General features: G+C 42.6%; 1 protein-coding gene across 22 annotated transcripts in view; it reads right to left on the reverse strand.

Annotated features, from left to right (window-relative positions):
- Positions 1-867: 867 nt before the first annotated feature.
- Positions 868-12882, reverse strand: part of Ank2 (ankyrin 2) — a 467017-nt gene continuing 455002 nt past the window's right edge. For 20 of the 22 annotated variants that reach the window (XM_055628050.1, XM_055628064.1, XM_055628061.1 and 17 more), the window contains 5 exons: positions 11505-11784; positions 8535-8618; positions 8258-8422; positions 7220-7402; positions 868-3212 (listed from right to left, as the gene is read on the reverse strand). In XM_055628050.1, coding sequence (XP_055484025.1) covers positions 3198-3212; positions 7220-7402; positions 8258-8422; positions 8535-8618; positions 11505-11784 — 727 coding nt within the window. In that variant the 3' untranslated portion in view covers positions 868-3197. Of the gene's footprint in view, positions 3213-5783; positions 5876-7219; positions 7403-8257; positions 8423-8534; positions 8619-9091; positions 9185-11504; positions 11785-12882 lie in introns of all 22 variants that reach the window. The other 2 variants (XM_055628065.1, XM_055628053.1) reach the window with 2 other exon arrangements.

The raw sequence follows: 12882 nt of genomic DNA on the forward strand, positions 1-12882 counted from the left end.
TGCCGTCTGTGTTCCTGAGCAGATTATCCAGTTCTCTTCTCCCCCAAGTCCTTCAAGGCTTTTCATTTCCTAGGAATCTTCAAAATAAAAATGCTGGGAATGAGCAAAAGAAACTTATTCTAAGTACTGCCATTTTGTTTTCAGGTTCTGTTTAATCACAGGGAGAAGCTAAATTCAAGGTCCTGGGCCCTAGGAAGCTGGGGACTTCCTGATAGCTGAACATCTTCTGTTGTAAAGAAACAATTGTCTGAGTCCAGATATCTCAGGGACAACTTGTAAGGAAACAATTTTGAGTACAAACACCTCAAGGACATTTCTCCATCTTGCCTTCAGGGTCAAACAAGTTCATGCTCCCAGGCCCAGGAAACTACTCCTAACCTGATTAATGGAAACTTCCTTGTTCAACCCCTTGTGTCAAAACATGATTGGACAATATTACAGCCACTTCCCTCCCCCAAACCTTGTGTTTCCATCTTTTAAAAATGTTGTACAATTTCCCTTTGTGGATGAAGTTCAGATCCCAACCTGGCTGGCTCACTGAGCTCAGAAAATAAGGCTTTCATTTTAAGCTTCTGTGTCTGAAGCCAGTTTCCTTGGCTTCTACCTTGAACCCAACAAAAATATATTCTTGTTTTCCCCAGTTGAGTAATAGTAAGAATAAAATTTCCTTGGAGCTCTGATGGGCTAACCCAGTGCATGCTACCATCTGGGCTCACAGAATATTGATTACTGAATGAAAATACCAAGAAAAAAAAAAAAAGGGCAATTTGGGTATTTCTGTTGACTTCATATCTACTTCCTTTAAAGGACTCTCATTCTCCTAAAACCATAGACTGGTCATAAAGAAGGACACAGCACTACTGCCACACTTAACACTTGTACATTTTATTTAGTTAAATCAGCCATTGTACAACAATTGCAGCTATGTATTGTTAGTGTTGTATTGTAATTCCATTAACTAATACATGCCCTCATAGATATATTCAATTAGTGTTATCACCATGGGAACAAGATGCTGATTTATCAACTGAAAATTCACTTCTTCTCACAGTATTCAAGTTTTTTGATAACACAGCAAAAAAAAAAAAATCAAAATCAGGAAAAAAAACCCCATTATGTTGCTACACGGACATCATCTGCAGTGCAAATAACACAACAGAAAGGCTTTTCATGAGCTCCAGCGAAGGTGTGACAAGAGGGCCATGGCATGTCTCAAAAAGGGCTGCCACCTGCCTCTCTCATTTTGGATGCCAAAGAATACTTTATTTCTACTCAACCCCCAGAAAGTGCCAGTGTTGGGGGCTCAGGAGATTTGGCTGATAGGAAACCTCTCTCCCAGGAAAATTCCTCTCTTGGCAACATTACTTTAAAAGATGAAGTGCCATTGTTTGCCGTGTTTGTGTTTGACATTCCGAGCAATGAGTCAGTTCTGCACACAGGAAAAGGCCAGATAGGACTGGAAAAAGGTCAATCTCTGGAGGGTAGACTGTTTTTTCTTTCTTTCTTTCTTTCTTTCTTTCTTTCTTTCTTTCTTTCTTTCTTTCTTTCTTTCTTTCCTTAATTTCATCTTCATTGAATATACTTTCTTTAACAAATAACTGATTCAAAACGTATACTGTTTATATGAATATATTTGTGAATATATATATATGTATATGTTAAAATGCTACACAACTTCAGCCACTAGAGGGATTAGACATAGGGCATGGGGATCACTCAGACTGCCATCGTCCCTTCTCTGAAAGGAACAGAAAGTTGCACAAATGCACTTCAGTTTCCAAGGGTGTCTAGGTTTCAAATAAATAAACCAAAAAAAAAAAAAATCAATCAAAACCAAATCTTCCAAGGATTTCTCAGTCTCGTCTGTAAGCTGAAGAGCAGACGTAGCTAGAAAGTGAGAGCTTAGAGTAAAAATCATTAGTGTGATAAGAAGGGCTGTGTGTGTGTATGTGTGTGTGTGTGTGTGTGTGTGTGTGTGTGTGTGTGTTTAATGCTCACATGCAGGTATTAGAGGAGAGATAAATCTGAAGGTGGGGTAGAAAAAAAAAGGGAAAAGAAACCACTCCAACATGGTGACAGCATTTAACCTTTTGTGTGGTGCATAAATCTTGTTTCCAATGAATTATCTACAGTGCAGTGGCCAGAAGAAAGTACCACCAGTAAGACAGCATGGTTTGCTAAAGCAGCAATGAACACTGGAAAACTACAGTAGTTATAGCTTTTAAAATACCCTGCCAACGTGTCAAAGCAAAAACACCTGAAGGCGCTAGAACGCCACCCATGCAGCTTCTAGCACCAGAATACCTCATAGTTTCCGTCTGCTTGCCTGTGCTTCCTTCTTCCCCTCCCTCTGGGTTACAGTCGGAGAGCCATCAGCAATGGCTGACCAGTACCAGAGACTGCTCCTGGGGATCCTTCTTCAAGATTGTGATCCCATATTTAGGAGCAATGGCTACTCTGGAAGTTCTAAGGACATGTCTAGGTCTGAAGTGTTCCTTCCGTAGAACTGTGTTACCATTGGATTGTGTTAGCAATACCTTAGTTAATCATTGTTCGGCGATTTCTAGAGGCCTTTATTCCATGATGCCCAGTGCAATCAGGACAGGCAGTGGTTTGAGTTTTACTCTGTTGTTCGTCTGAGGATTTCAGCTATGTACATTATACATGGATATCCTTGGAAGGATTCCCTTGTCACTTGAAGAAGTCTGCAGGTGAAGTTCTTCTGACTAACGGATTTTTCATGGAGCTTGAGCAGAAGCAAACAATGGAGGCGCCAGTTCCCAGGTTAGCACGGATGCTTAGAATAGTGGATACAGCATCCAGAATGAAGGATGCTATCTTTGGTCACAATTTAGCTTATAGTTAGAGAGGGTCAGGGAGAAGGAAGCAAAAGAAAATGCTGTGTATTTGCTGAGAGTGGAAATGTCACGGGATCCCAGTAATTAGGCCACTTCGGTCACTCCTGTGAGGAAACGGGAAGTTGCATATTGGGTGGGTGTGTGGTTTCTGGTGCGAACTGGGCAGCTCCTCAGTCGGCCTCTTGCTTTGTGTTCTCCTTGCAGAAATGCCGAAGGAGCTGCTGGAGGTCTCGCTGGAGGTCGTCTTGGTCTAGTGCTCCAGGAACGTCCTCCAGGTGCTCCAAGGTGATGCGTTTCCCCTGCTGGTCCTTCACCACAGCCCTCCTCTGCGTGCTGGCTTTATTCATTGTTGTCCTGCAGGAAACAGATGAGATCATTAGGCTCTTTCTTCCCCTGGGTACCCATGTACTTCCTGTCTTCCCTTTGCATCTATCTCTATGAGCTTAGGGACAACAGACAGACCTACACATTTCTCACCTTTCTCGCTAATGATGCAAAAGGACTCATAAAGCTTTAAAAGCTGTATTTTGGAACAAGATATACTGATTTTTTTTTAATCCTTCAGAAATACTTTGAGCAAAGGATACCGTGCCTTCATTTTACTTTCTTTAAGAGAAGCCAGGCCATGACTCAGATTTTGGTTAAGTTGCATTGATCTGAAAGATATTTGTTTACTCTGAAATAATGATTCCACAAGCACCACTGGCAAGCTCGGGAAAAATCATTCAAAATTCACTCACTTCCCAACCTGAACTATGCCCAAATTTTGTTTTACTAAAACTTTTCTGTGAGATTTAGATTTTTAAAAACAGGAATAGTCTACCAAGGTATAAGAAAGGGAGTACCAACAGGAAGGTCCCTGAAGCTTCCTAGGGAGTCAGCGAGGGAAAAAAAAATAGAAATGACCCCCGAGAGCGGACACTGCCTGTGTGGCCTCAGGACCTCCATGGCTTAACCCCTTTGGTGCATCCCACAATGCCAGCCAGCAGGCTGCTTCCTCCCACCTGGGGCGCCTTGAGAAAAGATATTGTAGCTTACTATTTTCTTTCACATTTTTTATTTTCTTTAGATTCCCCACTTGAAAATGCTATTGCAATCTGTTCTTTCCCTGCTCTTCACGCTTTCTGCTTGTGAGAATAATGCTTCAACTGCAAATATGTATTGAATGTATTTTATGTTCTATATCTATAGTTACAACAAATAAGAAAAACTGGCCTTCATGGATTTAAACAGCACTCCTCCACAGTATTTTTTTTTTTAAATCATTAGATAAGGTTTCAGGATTCCTGAGTCTGTTTCCATAGATGGGTAGTTATGGATCTTCAAATCAAACTATGTAGAGAAGGACCAGCATTTTCCTTATGAATTCCCAGTGTTTAGGAGCTAGAGTTCTGACCAGCGTCCGACACCTGTAACCACTCACTGGGATGATCCTGAAATCTCAACATTTCCTTCTGCCAAAACACTTCCAGCTTTCCTTTGGACATCCTTGCTTCCTTCCCCCTTCCTCTGAGACTCTCACTTTATTAGATATTACATAAACTATGTTTTTCACTTGATGGCCTATCAAACTTTATTCCTCTTGATGAAATGCCGAAATTTGATCGCTGTGGTTGCAGTCAGTTTGTATATTTCTGGCTGTCCCCAGCCAGTGCTGCTTCTTTACTCCACAAAAGGCAAATACCTGCCTCTTTCTTCTGTAGGGGTTAGGAGAAGCTTCCACAGCTCTGCTTTCATGCGGTAGGCCGACAGCCTGGGACACTTTTACAACTTTTCTACAGGGGCATGCAGATGTTTATGCATGTATATGATGGATGCTATGCACCATGGAGTTCCACCCGGACTAGCAGGGTGAGTGCATGGCGTCCATCTCTATCTACAGCTCTGTGTCCACCTCTGTAAGGAGACAGAGTCAACTGCCCTCCAAATCTATTCCAGTTCAAAGATCCCAGGGTTTGCAGGAGCTGTATAGTTTTTGTCTGAACAATTGGACAAAAGAGTTCAATGTTCAGGACAGAAGAAACATTTTATCCTTAATTTATATGGCATTTAAAAGTTCCAGGAGAGCAATTACGTTCTTCTAAATTCATAGCTGCTTCTGTTTCTCACATTTGAGTAGAGGGCGGGTTTGTGACAGAACCTTTAATTTTGCTCTTTTAATTATTATGTTCCAGAAAACTAAAATAGCCTTGTGGAGTACTATAAATGACAATCTTTCTGCTAGTTTCAATGAGAGGAGAAGCACAACAATTACTTAGGTTCTTTCACTGAGAAGCTGAGACGTCTGTGAGTACAATGGTGCCAGAGGCCCAAAGAAGTGAGAGTCAGTATGCAAGTAATACCCGGTTTAGACATCAAATTCGCAGCAGTGCAGGCTCACTGTACCTCACAGCTAGCAGCACTACATGGGGCAGACTGCTTGCTACCTGCACATGCTCTCACTAAGGCTGTTTTCAGCAACCCTCAGTACATTCAGGATCTCGGCGATCAAACATATGCTCTTATTTCTTGCCAGTCACACACAGAGTCATGAAACTTGTTACCAGGGAAAAGCAGGTGCTATCCAAAGCCATAACAGAGGAAGACTGAACTGCGTACAGTTAGTTGCCAAGTTAATCAGTGTGCCACTGGTTAGACTTCTCTTCATAGGATCTCCAAATCCATCAATAAGGTAGTGTTCCCCATCTGCTTGACTCTCTGGGCGATTTGCTTGAACCCCAGAAAGTCAAGCTGTTATAAACAAATGGCTCGCCATCACGGTGTCTCAGTATTCACCTGAAAGCACCAGTGGACATTCAACACATCGACACACCCATGCCTGATACATGCCTTCTCGTAGACGACAGGGCGCTGTCATCTTTTCTAACATTAGAAACCAATTGTGCTATGTTAGTTGGCAGAGCATCACCCCATGCTAACCCAAACCTCTTAATTATTGATCCATCCTCCTTCAGGATTTCGTTTTCTACTAAACTGGGGAAGTGGACTTTCATGTGGCTACCTGTGTAACCCAAGGCCTGGAGTAAGAGAAAAGAGAAAACAAGACTTGCCTCATAGGCCACAGACTTTAAAACAGTCTAGTGCTTTAGTAATTCTGGTGGCACAGAAAGAGGTATCTGTTGGGTCAGATAACACCTCCTACGGGCTCATATGGGTACTGAGTTTCATCAAACAATTCCCTTAGAATTCCGTTCGTGTCACAGATAGTTTTATACTACTTGTCAAAAGCTTGTAGCCAACATCTATACTGACTGAATTTAATTTTTCCTTGTTTTGTCGTGCTCCTTCTGATTGGTGAGATTTGAATGATAAATAACATGATTAGAGACAAAACCAGAACCAGGGGTGATTTGAATGATAAATAACATGATCAGAGACAAAATCAGAACTAGAGAATTCAACCTTCGAACATCCAAGAAGTCAATGTGCAGAACTGAAGGTATTTAAAGAAAGTTGGTTTCTAATATGCAAATACAGTCTGTTGCTTCCATACAGTTGTCAATACTATTATTTCTGCTGTAGTGTTGATCTAGCACGTGGGGATCAAACCCAGGGCTCTGTTTGTGGTACTTTAACATACAGCCATATCCCAGGCCACAGTGAGTAAGTACAGTAGAGGGCACAGAATATAGCACTTAACTTGAACATGTTTTGACAGTAAAAATATTTTGTGGATATTTGTGTATGTCTCTCTGTCATCCCTTCTTCAACCCTTAGTGCAGATGTCCTTCAGGACTGAGATGGTACAGTATCTCCTGATATCACTACATATTAGTAACGCTGCAGAGAAATCAAAGGTTGCATCCTGCAATTAGGTCCAATGTATTTCATTCACAGAGCATGAATATTTAATCTACTTTGATCTACTTTGTTGTTGTTGTTTTCTTTCTTTTTTTCTTTTTGATTGTGGTTTTCTTTTGTTTGTTTGTTTGACACAGGCTGACACTTAGAAGTCCTGAATGGCCTGAACTCACTTGTAGCATAAGCTAGCTTTGAACTTGTGACATCCTGCCTTAGCACGTCACTGTCAGTGTTACCAGCCTAAGCCACCATAGCTAGCTTTGTGATTTTAACAGACAGGAAATCCTGCCTCAGCGTTGGAGACTGTCCCTACCTCAGCAGGGATGATTCTTGTGCATTTTTAAGAGCCCCGTGGGTGATACGAATGAATACCACTGGGCTGAGGCAATATTACTTCACCCCACAAATTGTTCCAGAAGAACGTCTTGTCTTTTGAATTATCCTAACACCTTCCATGAATCTATGCATGAAATGAAGCAGTGAAATGAAATGGTTTTCTTTTTAAACACAAAGTGCACATCAAAGGAAAACAGACACAAAATGAAACAATGCTTCTGTACCTCTTCAAAGTCATCTTTGGCTGAAGGAAGGTCAGTGGCTAAGCTAGCGTCCCCCAGGCTTTTCTCCATCCTCTCTCCACGTACCATTGTTGTTTTAACAACTTTGCTGACTCTACGACCTTCTACTGGTTCGGCCTGAAACTGTGAGGTACTGGACAAAACGCTGGGTTCAGACAAAGTCACCTAACGAATGAAGGACACAGGACAGACAATTCCCAACTGCTAAAATGGAACAAATAATGACATTTGCTGTACAGTGAAATTAAAATGGTTGCAATACTGGCCTTCCAGAAGACAGTAATTAGGAACAAGTCCCATCAATTGTTCTGTTTAAGTGAACAGCACTGAGCCAGTTAGTGAGTCATTTGAATAAAAGCTTATCAGCCACATTTCTAAAAGGCTGACAGGTGCATTGTTGATGGGCAATCTAGGCTTGGTCTCTTTCCCACAATTAAGTTATTTTTCCCTTTGCAACATGAAGATAAAGTCAACCCCTGAAGGGAGAGCTTTTAAAAGCTCTGAGATATCAAAGCAGATGACTCGTCAGTCTCATGTCTACCAGTGTATGATTTTGAAGACATGAATGAATGCAGAAGGGTAAGAATTTCAAACTGTATGTCTAAGGGTGCATGGTGGTCACAAGCCTTCAAACAGGGGAGTAAAGCAGAAAGTGGTAAGTTATGAATCACTTTCAGATCATAACTTCAATGACCCTGAAATGCAGATGTCTGGGTATCAAACACAGGTCTAAAGTGACCTTTGGGAGGCTGGTGCGTCAACCGGGCCCAAGCACTGCAGGACACCTGGACACCATCTCTTCATGACACATGCCTGGCCAAGGAAATGGACCTTCTTCTCTTCAGATCTGGCTTTGAGTGTCTACTATAATCAACTATGAATTAAATATGACACAGAAATGAAAGGAACCAGACAGAGACAATGAGCACAATTGCCACGTCAAATCGAGATGGGAACTGCTGTGTTTTGGTCTGTGGTTTGTCTTCACGCAGTGAACGCCGCGGAGCTGGGTGGCCTCACCTCTGACTGCTGGACGTCGCTCTTTAGTACAACGCGCTTTATCACTTTGGAGTAGCTGTCCCCACCCTCGATACTGACGGGCTCCTGAGGCGTTCCCTGCATGGTGATCTCCTCCTTCTCTGTGCCGTCCGAGGATACATACCGCCTGATGATTTTCCGGGTAACCTGAAAAGCATTTCATGTGTCTGTCTTATTTTTGAGGTAACGGTAGTGCATTAGTGATAGCATCTGAACAGGAAGAGTGAGACCAGCTCTGCACAGAGCCACCAGCCAGTACCTTCTTCACCACCGTGTGTCCATTCTCATCCACATATTCTTCTTCCGTGATGGTCTCTGGGGGTATGTCAGGCATATCATCTCCCTAAACAGTGGGAGAAAAGTGTCACGTAAGTCTCTGGCCTTGTCCTGTGAAACTATATCCAGGTATTTTTAGGAATGTTAGAAAACCAGAGGTCATGTCGCAAAATATCGCTGAGGTGCAAAATTCTGTCAGTTTGATTAATTAAAAAAAATGATGCAGGTAGATTTAAAAAACAAACAAACAAACAAACAAACACATGCTCAGGAGAATCTCACCAAAGTTAGATAAAACTTAACCAAACCACAAAAATGAATAAGCAGGAGGAGAGGCAGGTGGAACCCAGGAAGCCAGATCTTTCTTCTGCGAGCTGGCGCACAGAGGAGGGCTGCCAACATCCTCGGCTCTGCCTTCGGAGAGGAGAAACAGGAGCTGCTTTCTAGGCATGCACTACCTACGGAGCATGCGCAGCCTCTGTCGTTCCGGGTCTGTCTTAGGGAGGGACAGAGCTGTGCCGACGTGCAGTGAGCGGGTACCTGAATGATCACCCTGCGGCGGACAACCCTGGTGGTTACCATGGCCTCCTCATCAGAGCTGGCCTCCAGCTCCCCTAATTCCTCTGATAGCTCCTGGTGGAAGCATGTAAGAATCATTGTTTTTGTTTTCAATTTACAAAAATTTAATTTAAAAAAAATTTTTTTTTTGAGCTAGGCAGGATCTCGGTTTGTACGTCGCCCTGGCTTGATCAGCCTGCCCCAAACTCCTGAATGCCGGCTCTTACAGGGTGTGCCACCACACACGGCTGCATCATTTTGCCTCATTTGCTATTGGTGTCTGTGTTGGTCCGTGTCATAATCGGACATTTTATGCAGGGGGTTGTTGGTGGAAAAGTCATCAGGGGAAGAAATAAACGTGTGGTGAGCTCGAGCCCCAGTGGCTACGTCGTCTTGTTGTTTTCAGACTCATAATGAAATCCTGCAGTCCGGTTTTGCCTGCCGAGGAGCCATCTCTCAAAACCGGTCCCAAAGAAACGTCTTTCCCACATGAGTCCTTGCTCTTAGAAATTCTAGTAAAAGCTGGGATGAAGCACAGGACTCAAGTCACACAGTGAAGGCTTGTGACCCGCCAACTAGTCTTGATGGGGCACAGAATAGAGCTCTTACCCCACACATGGAACAGCTCACGTCTGTACGGAAGGTTTCTGCAGAAAGGCAGATTTCCTGCAGCTACTAGTTAATCAGATATTTCCCTGGCATCAAACGTTGTAGGCTTTGAATACTATTACACCCATTTCTTCAGAGAAGCTAAGATAATACTCTGATTTATGAGTTTGATACAAAGCCAGACATGAGGCTGGAAAAATAATTTTTGATCAGAAAGTACGTCTTAGGAGTCATAGTCAGTTCTTCTTAAAGGATCATGATTTCCTTCCTCCTTTTCTCTTTCTCTTGCTATGTTGTAATCCCAGGCTTGTTTTAAATGTATGATCCTCCTGCCTCAGGCTTCAGAATACTGGGATGGCAGGATGGCAGGATGGACTACCATGCTCAACTTAAAGGGACTTTCTTTTTCTTTCTTTCTTTCTTTCTTTCCTTTCTTTCTTTCTTTCTTTCTTTCTTTCTTTCTTTCTTTCTTTCTTTTTTTTTTTTAAAGAAAAGACTTCACTTAACTTCTTACTGTGTCTCAAACTACCCAAGTTATAGCTTGGTAGCCTTCTTTTTGAAAGACAAACATACAGATTAAAAACAAAATTATACACGCAATACAATCAGGAACCACTGTCTAGCAATGTGGTCAGAAACTTTGTATTATTGTTTTAAAAACATTTTAGAAAATCAAAATGTTTTTTGAAACTCTTGCTTTTCAAAGGAAAGAAATAATTTCTTCTTTAATGAAAAAACACACTGGGTTTAACACAAACACCCTCACACCTATTTTGGTGGATGAGAATCAGCTGGGAGGTCATTTAAAATGGAGGCATTTGCTCACACTCTATTCTTCAAGCTTCTTCAGAAGAAGGGAGAGGAGTCATGAAGAGAAGCAAGCTCCTCAGTCAGCGCTGAGGTATGTGGATGATCTAGACCACATTTTGAGAATCTGCGGCTTTAAAGCATCTCTTGAGGTGGCCTGCACCTCTCCTCACAACTTTAAGACTCACGTTATGACAACAGATGCACTGGCAGGCATTTGGGCAACAGAAGATGTCAACAAGTTAAGGCACAGTGTGGTTACCAAGACAGATCTGAGGAACTCTAACTTGAAAATTTCAATGGCAAGGTGGCTCATCGGGCAGAGGCACGTTTGGGGCAGCCACAATAAGCCGTTTTCACACTCCACAAGGGGCCACGAAAGGACAAGCTTTGGCTTCCACGCATGGACTCTGCTGTCCCCACACATTAATTTTTTTTTCAACAAAATTATACTTTTGCACTGAGGAAAGTTTGGGTGCTAACCACCCCAGATAAAGCCAGTGTGAGCACTCATCTGTACAGGCTGCACAAGTCCTGTGGGCCCAGCACCACACTGGCAGACTTTCGGCAGATTTGCTCCCCACCACCACCACAGTCACACAGAACTCTAGTAACTTTTTCAAAGCTATGTTATATCATTGTCTCGCTACAGTGTTCATTTTTCTTAGCATCTGGATTTTCCCATGACGAAATCTGAACTCCCTGGAAAACAGCTAACATTAGAACCGTGTACCATTTCCTCTAGGTTTACCAGCTCTCAGACTCTCAAACTTGGGGCCTTTTTGTGTCCCAGTTTAACTTGTATGATAAGCCTTTTTAGCTTTGAAGTGAAAAAAGGGAAAAAGGAAATAGAAGAAGAGAAGAAGAAGAAGGAGGAGGAGAAGGAGAAGGAGAAGCAGCAGCATTAAGAAGTGAACCCAGGAAGCTCTGTAACTTTGTCACAGGTGAGGAAGGGCACACCAAAGAAGGAAAGCCTGACCTTTTGAAAAGCCTCATCACCATCAAGTTTTTCAAAGGCCTGAGGCTGGTCATCCGCTGACTCCACTATCACCAGGCTGGTTTTCCTTGGAGAACTCTGTTCTTTGGGCTCAGAAACCTCCTCGGGTTCTTGCACAATGGGTGAACCACGTTCGCTAGTCGGTAGACAAGGCTTTCCTTCCTCAGGACTGGTACTGATTTCCTCAGGAGTCTTACACAGAGAGCCAGGAATGGATGTAGCCTTTTGAGGCTCAGCCCCTTCTTCCCCTGGTGTTGTCACACTGGAACAAAAAAGTCAATTGACAATTCAAGAAAAATGGAAGGGAAAATGGAATTTCTCTTTGTGTCAGCCAAGTTAGTATGCATGTGCAAGCACACACACACAAACAGATAAATGTGAAAGTTTTATGTAACAAAGGTTTATAGATAATGCTTTTTAAGCAAACAAGAAAGTTAGCAGAATGAAATAAAGCCGTGTTAAAGTAGTCTGATTACAACTAGAAGGATATACAATTGTATGTTTATTATTTGATGGAAGGACCTGTTGACACTGATACTTTTCTAGCAGTTTCGAGTAATTCCCACACAGCCTTCCAAAACCTCAGTTTCTAAACAAGAACATTCTTTGCCTTTTCTGCTCCTTGCTTTGTATACAGCACTTTTGTGTCCTACCACTGATAACAAATGCCCTGAATGCCTCTCTAGTGTTCCTGATCTTCCCACATTTCTCTTTCTTCCTCCTTCTATCTCCCTCCTTCCCCCCCCCCCATAAACCTTTTCTGTATGTTCTCCCTTGCACTCTATGGGCAGGCAACAGAGTAAGGTACACAAAAGGAAGAAATCATTTCATGTCTCCCTCTTCTCATGTTTTATAAAATTCACTCAGTGTCAACAAAAGCACTGGCCTGTGAGTTCTTGACACACTGGGGTTACTTCTGAGCTACTTTGTGTTCCAGGATAGACAGCATCTCTCAGGCAGCTTTATCTCTCCTTCACCTGGAAAAATTCTAAGCTGAATGATACTCTCGGGTTCTTTTAAGCAATTCCTCCCTGTTCTTCCGCTTACTCCATCCTGTCTCAGATTAACGGTATTACACTTTGTACGTAATTTCTACTGCACTGATGCTTTCATCCTTAGATACCACACAGCTTTGCTGAAGAAGGGCTGCCCCTCCTATGCCATCACGGCCAAAACTCCATCGCAGCCCATGGCACAGTGTGGAAGTACACCAATGACATACGACAATCCCACAAGTCGTGACAGTGGTCTGCAAGGAGTTCACTGCAAAGGTGAGTCACAGGCTGATCTTTGGCCTCTGACTCTGTTCAATAATGTATAATTATCATGGTATCTAGATGTGGAAATGGAGACTTGGAAC

Source organism: Psammomys obesus, unplaced genomic scaffold (assembly GCF_907164565.1).
Source record: "Psammomys obesus unplaced genomic scaffold, mPsaObe1.curated_primary_1811, whole genome shotgun sequence".
NCBI lineage: Eukaryota > Metazoa > Chordata > Mammalia > Rodentia > Muridae > Psammomys > Psammomys obesus.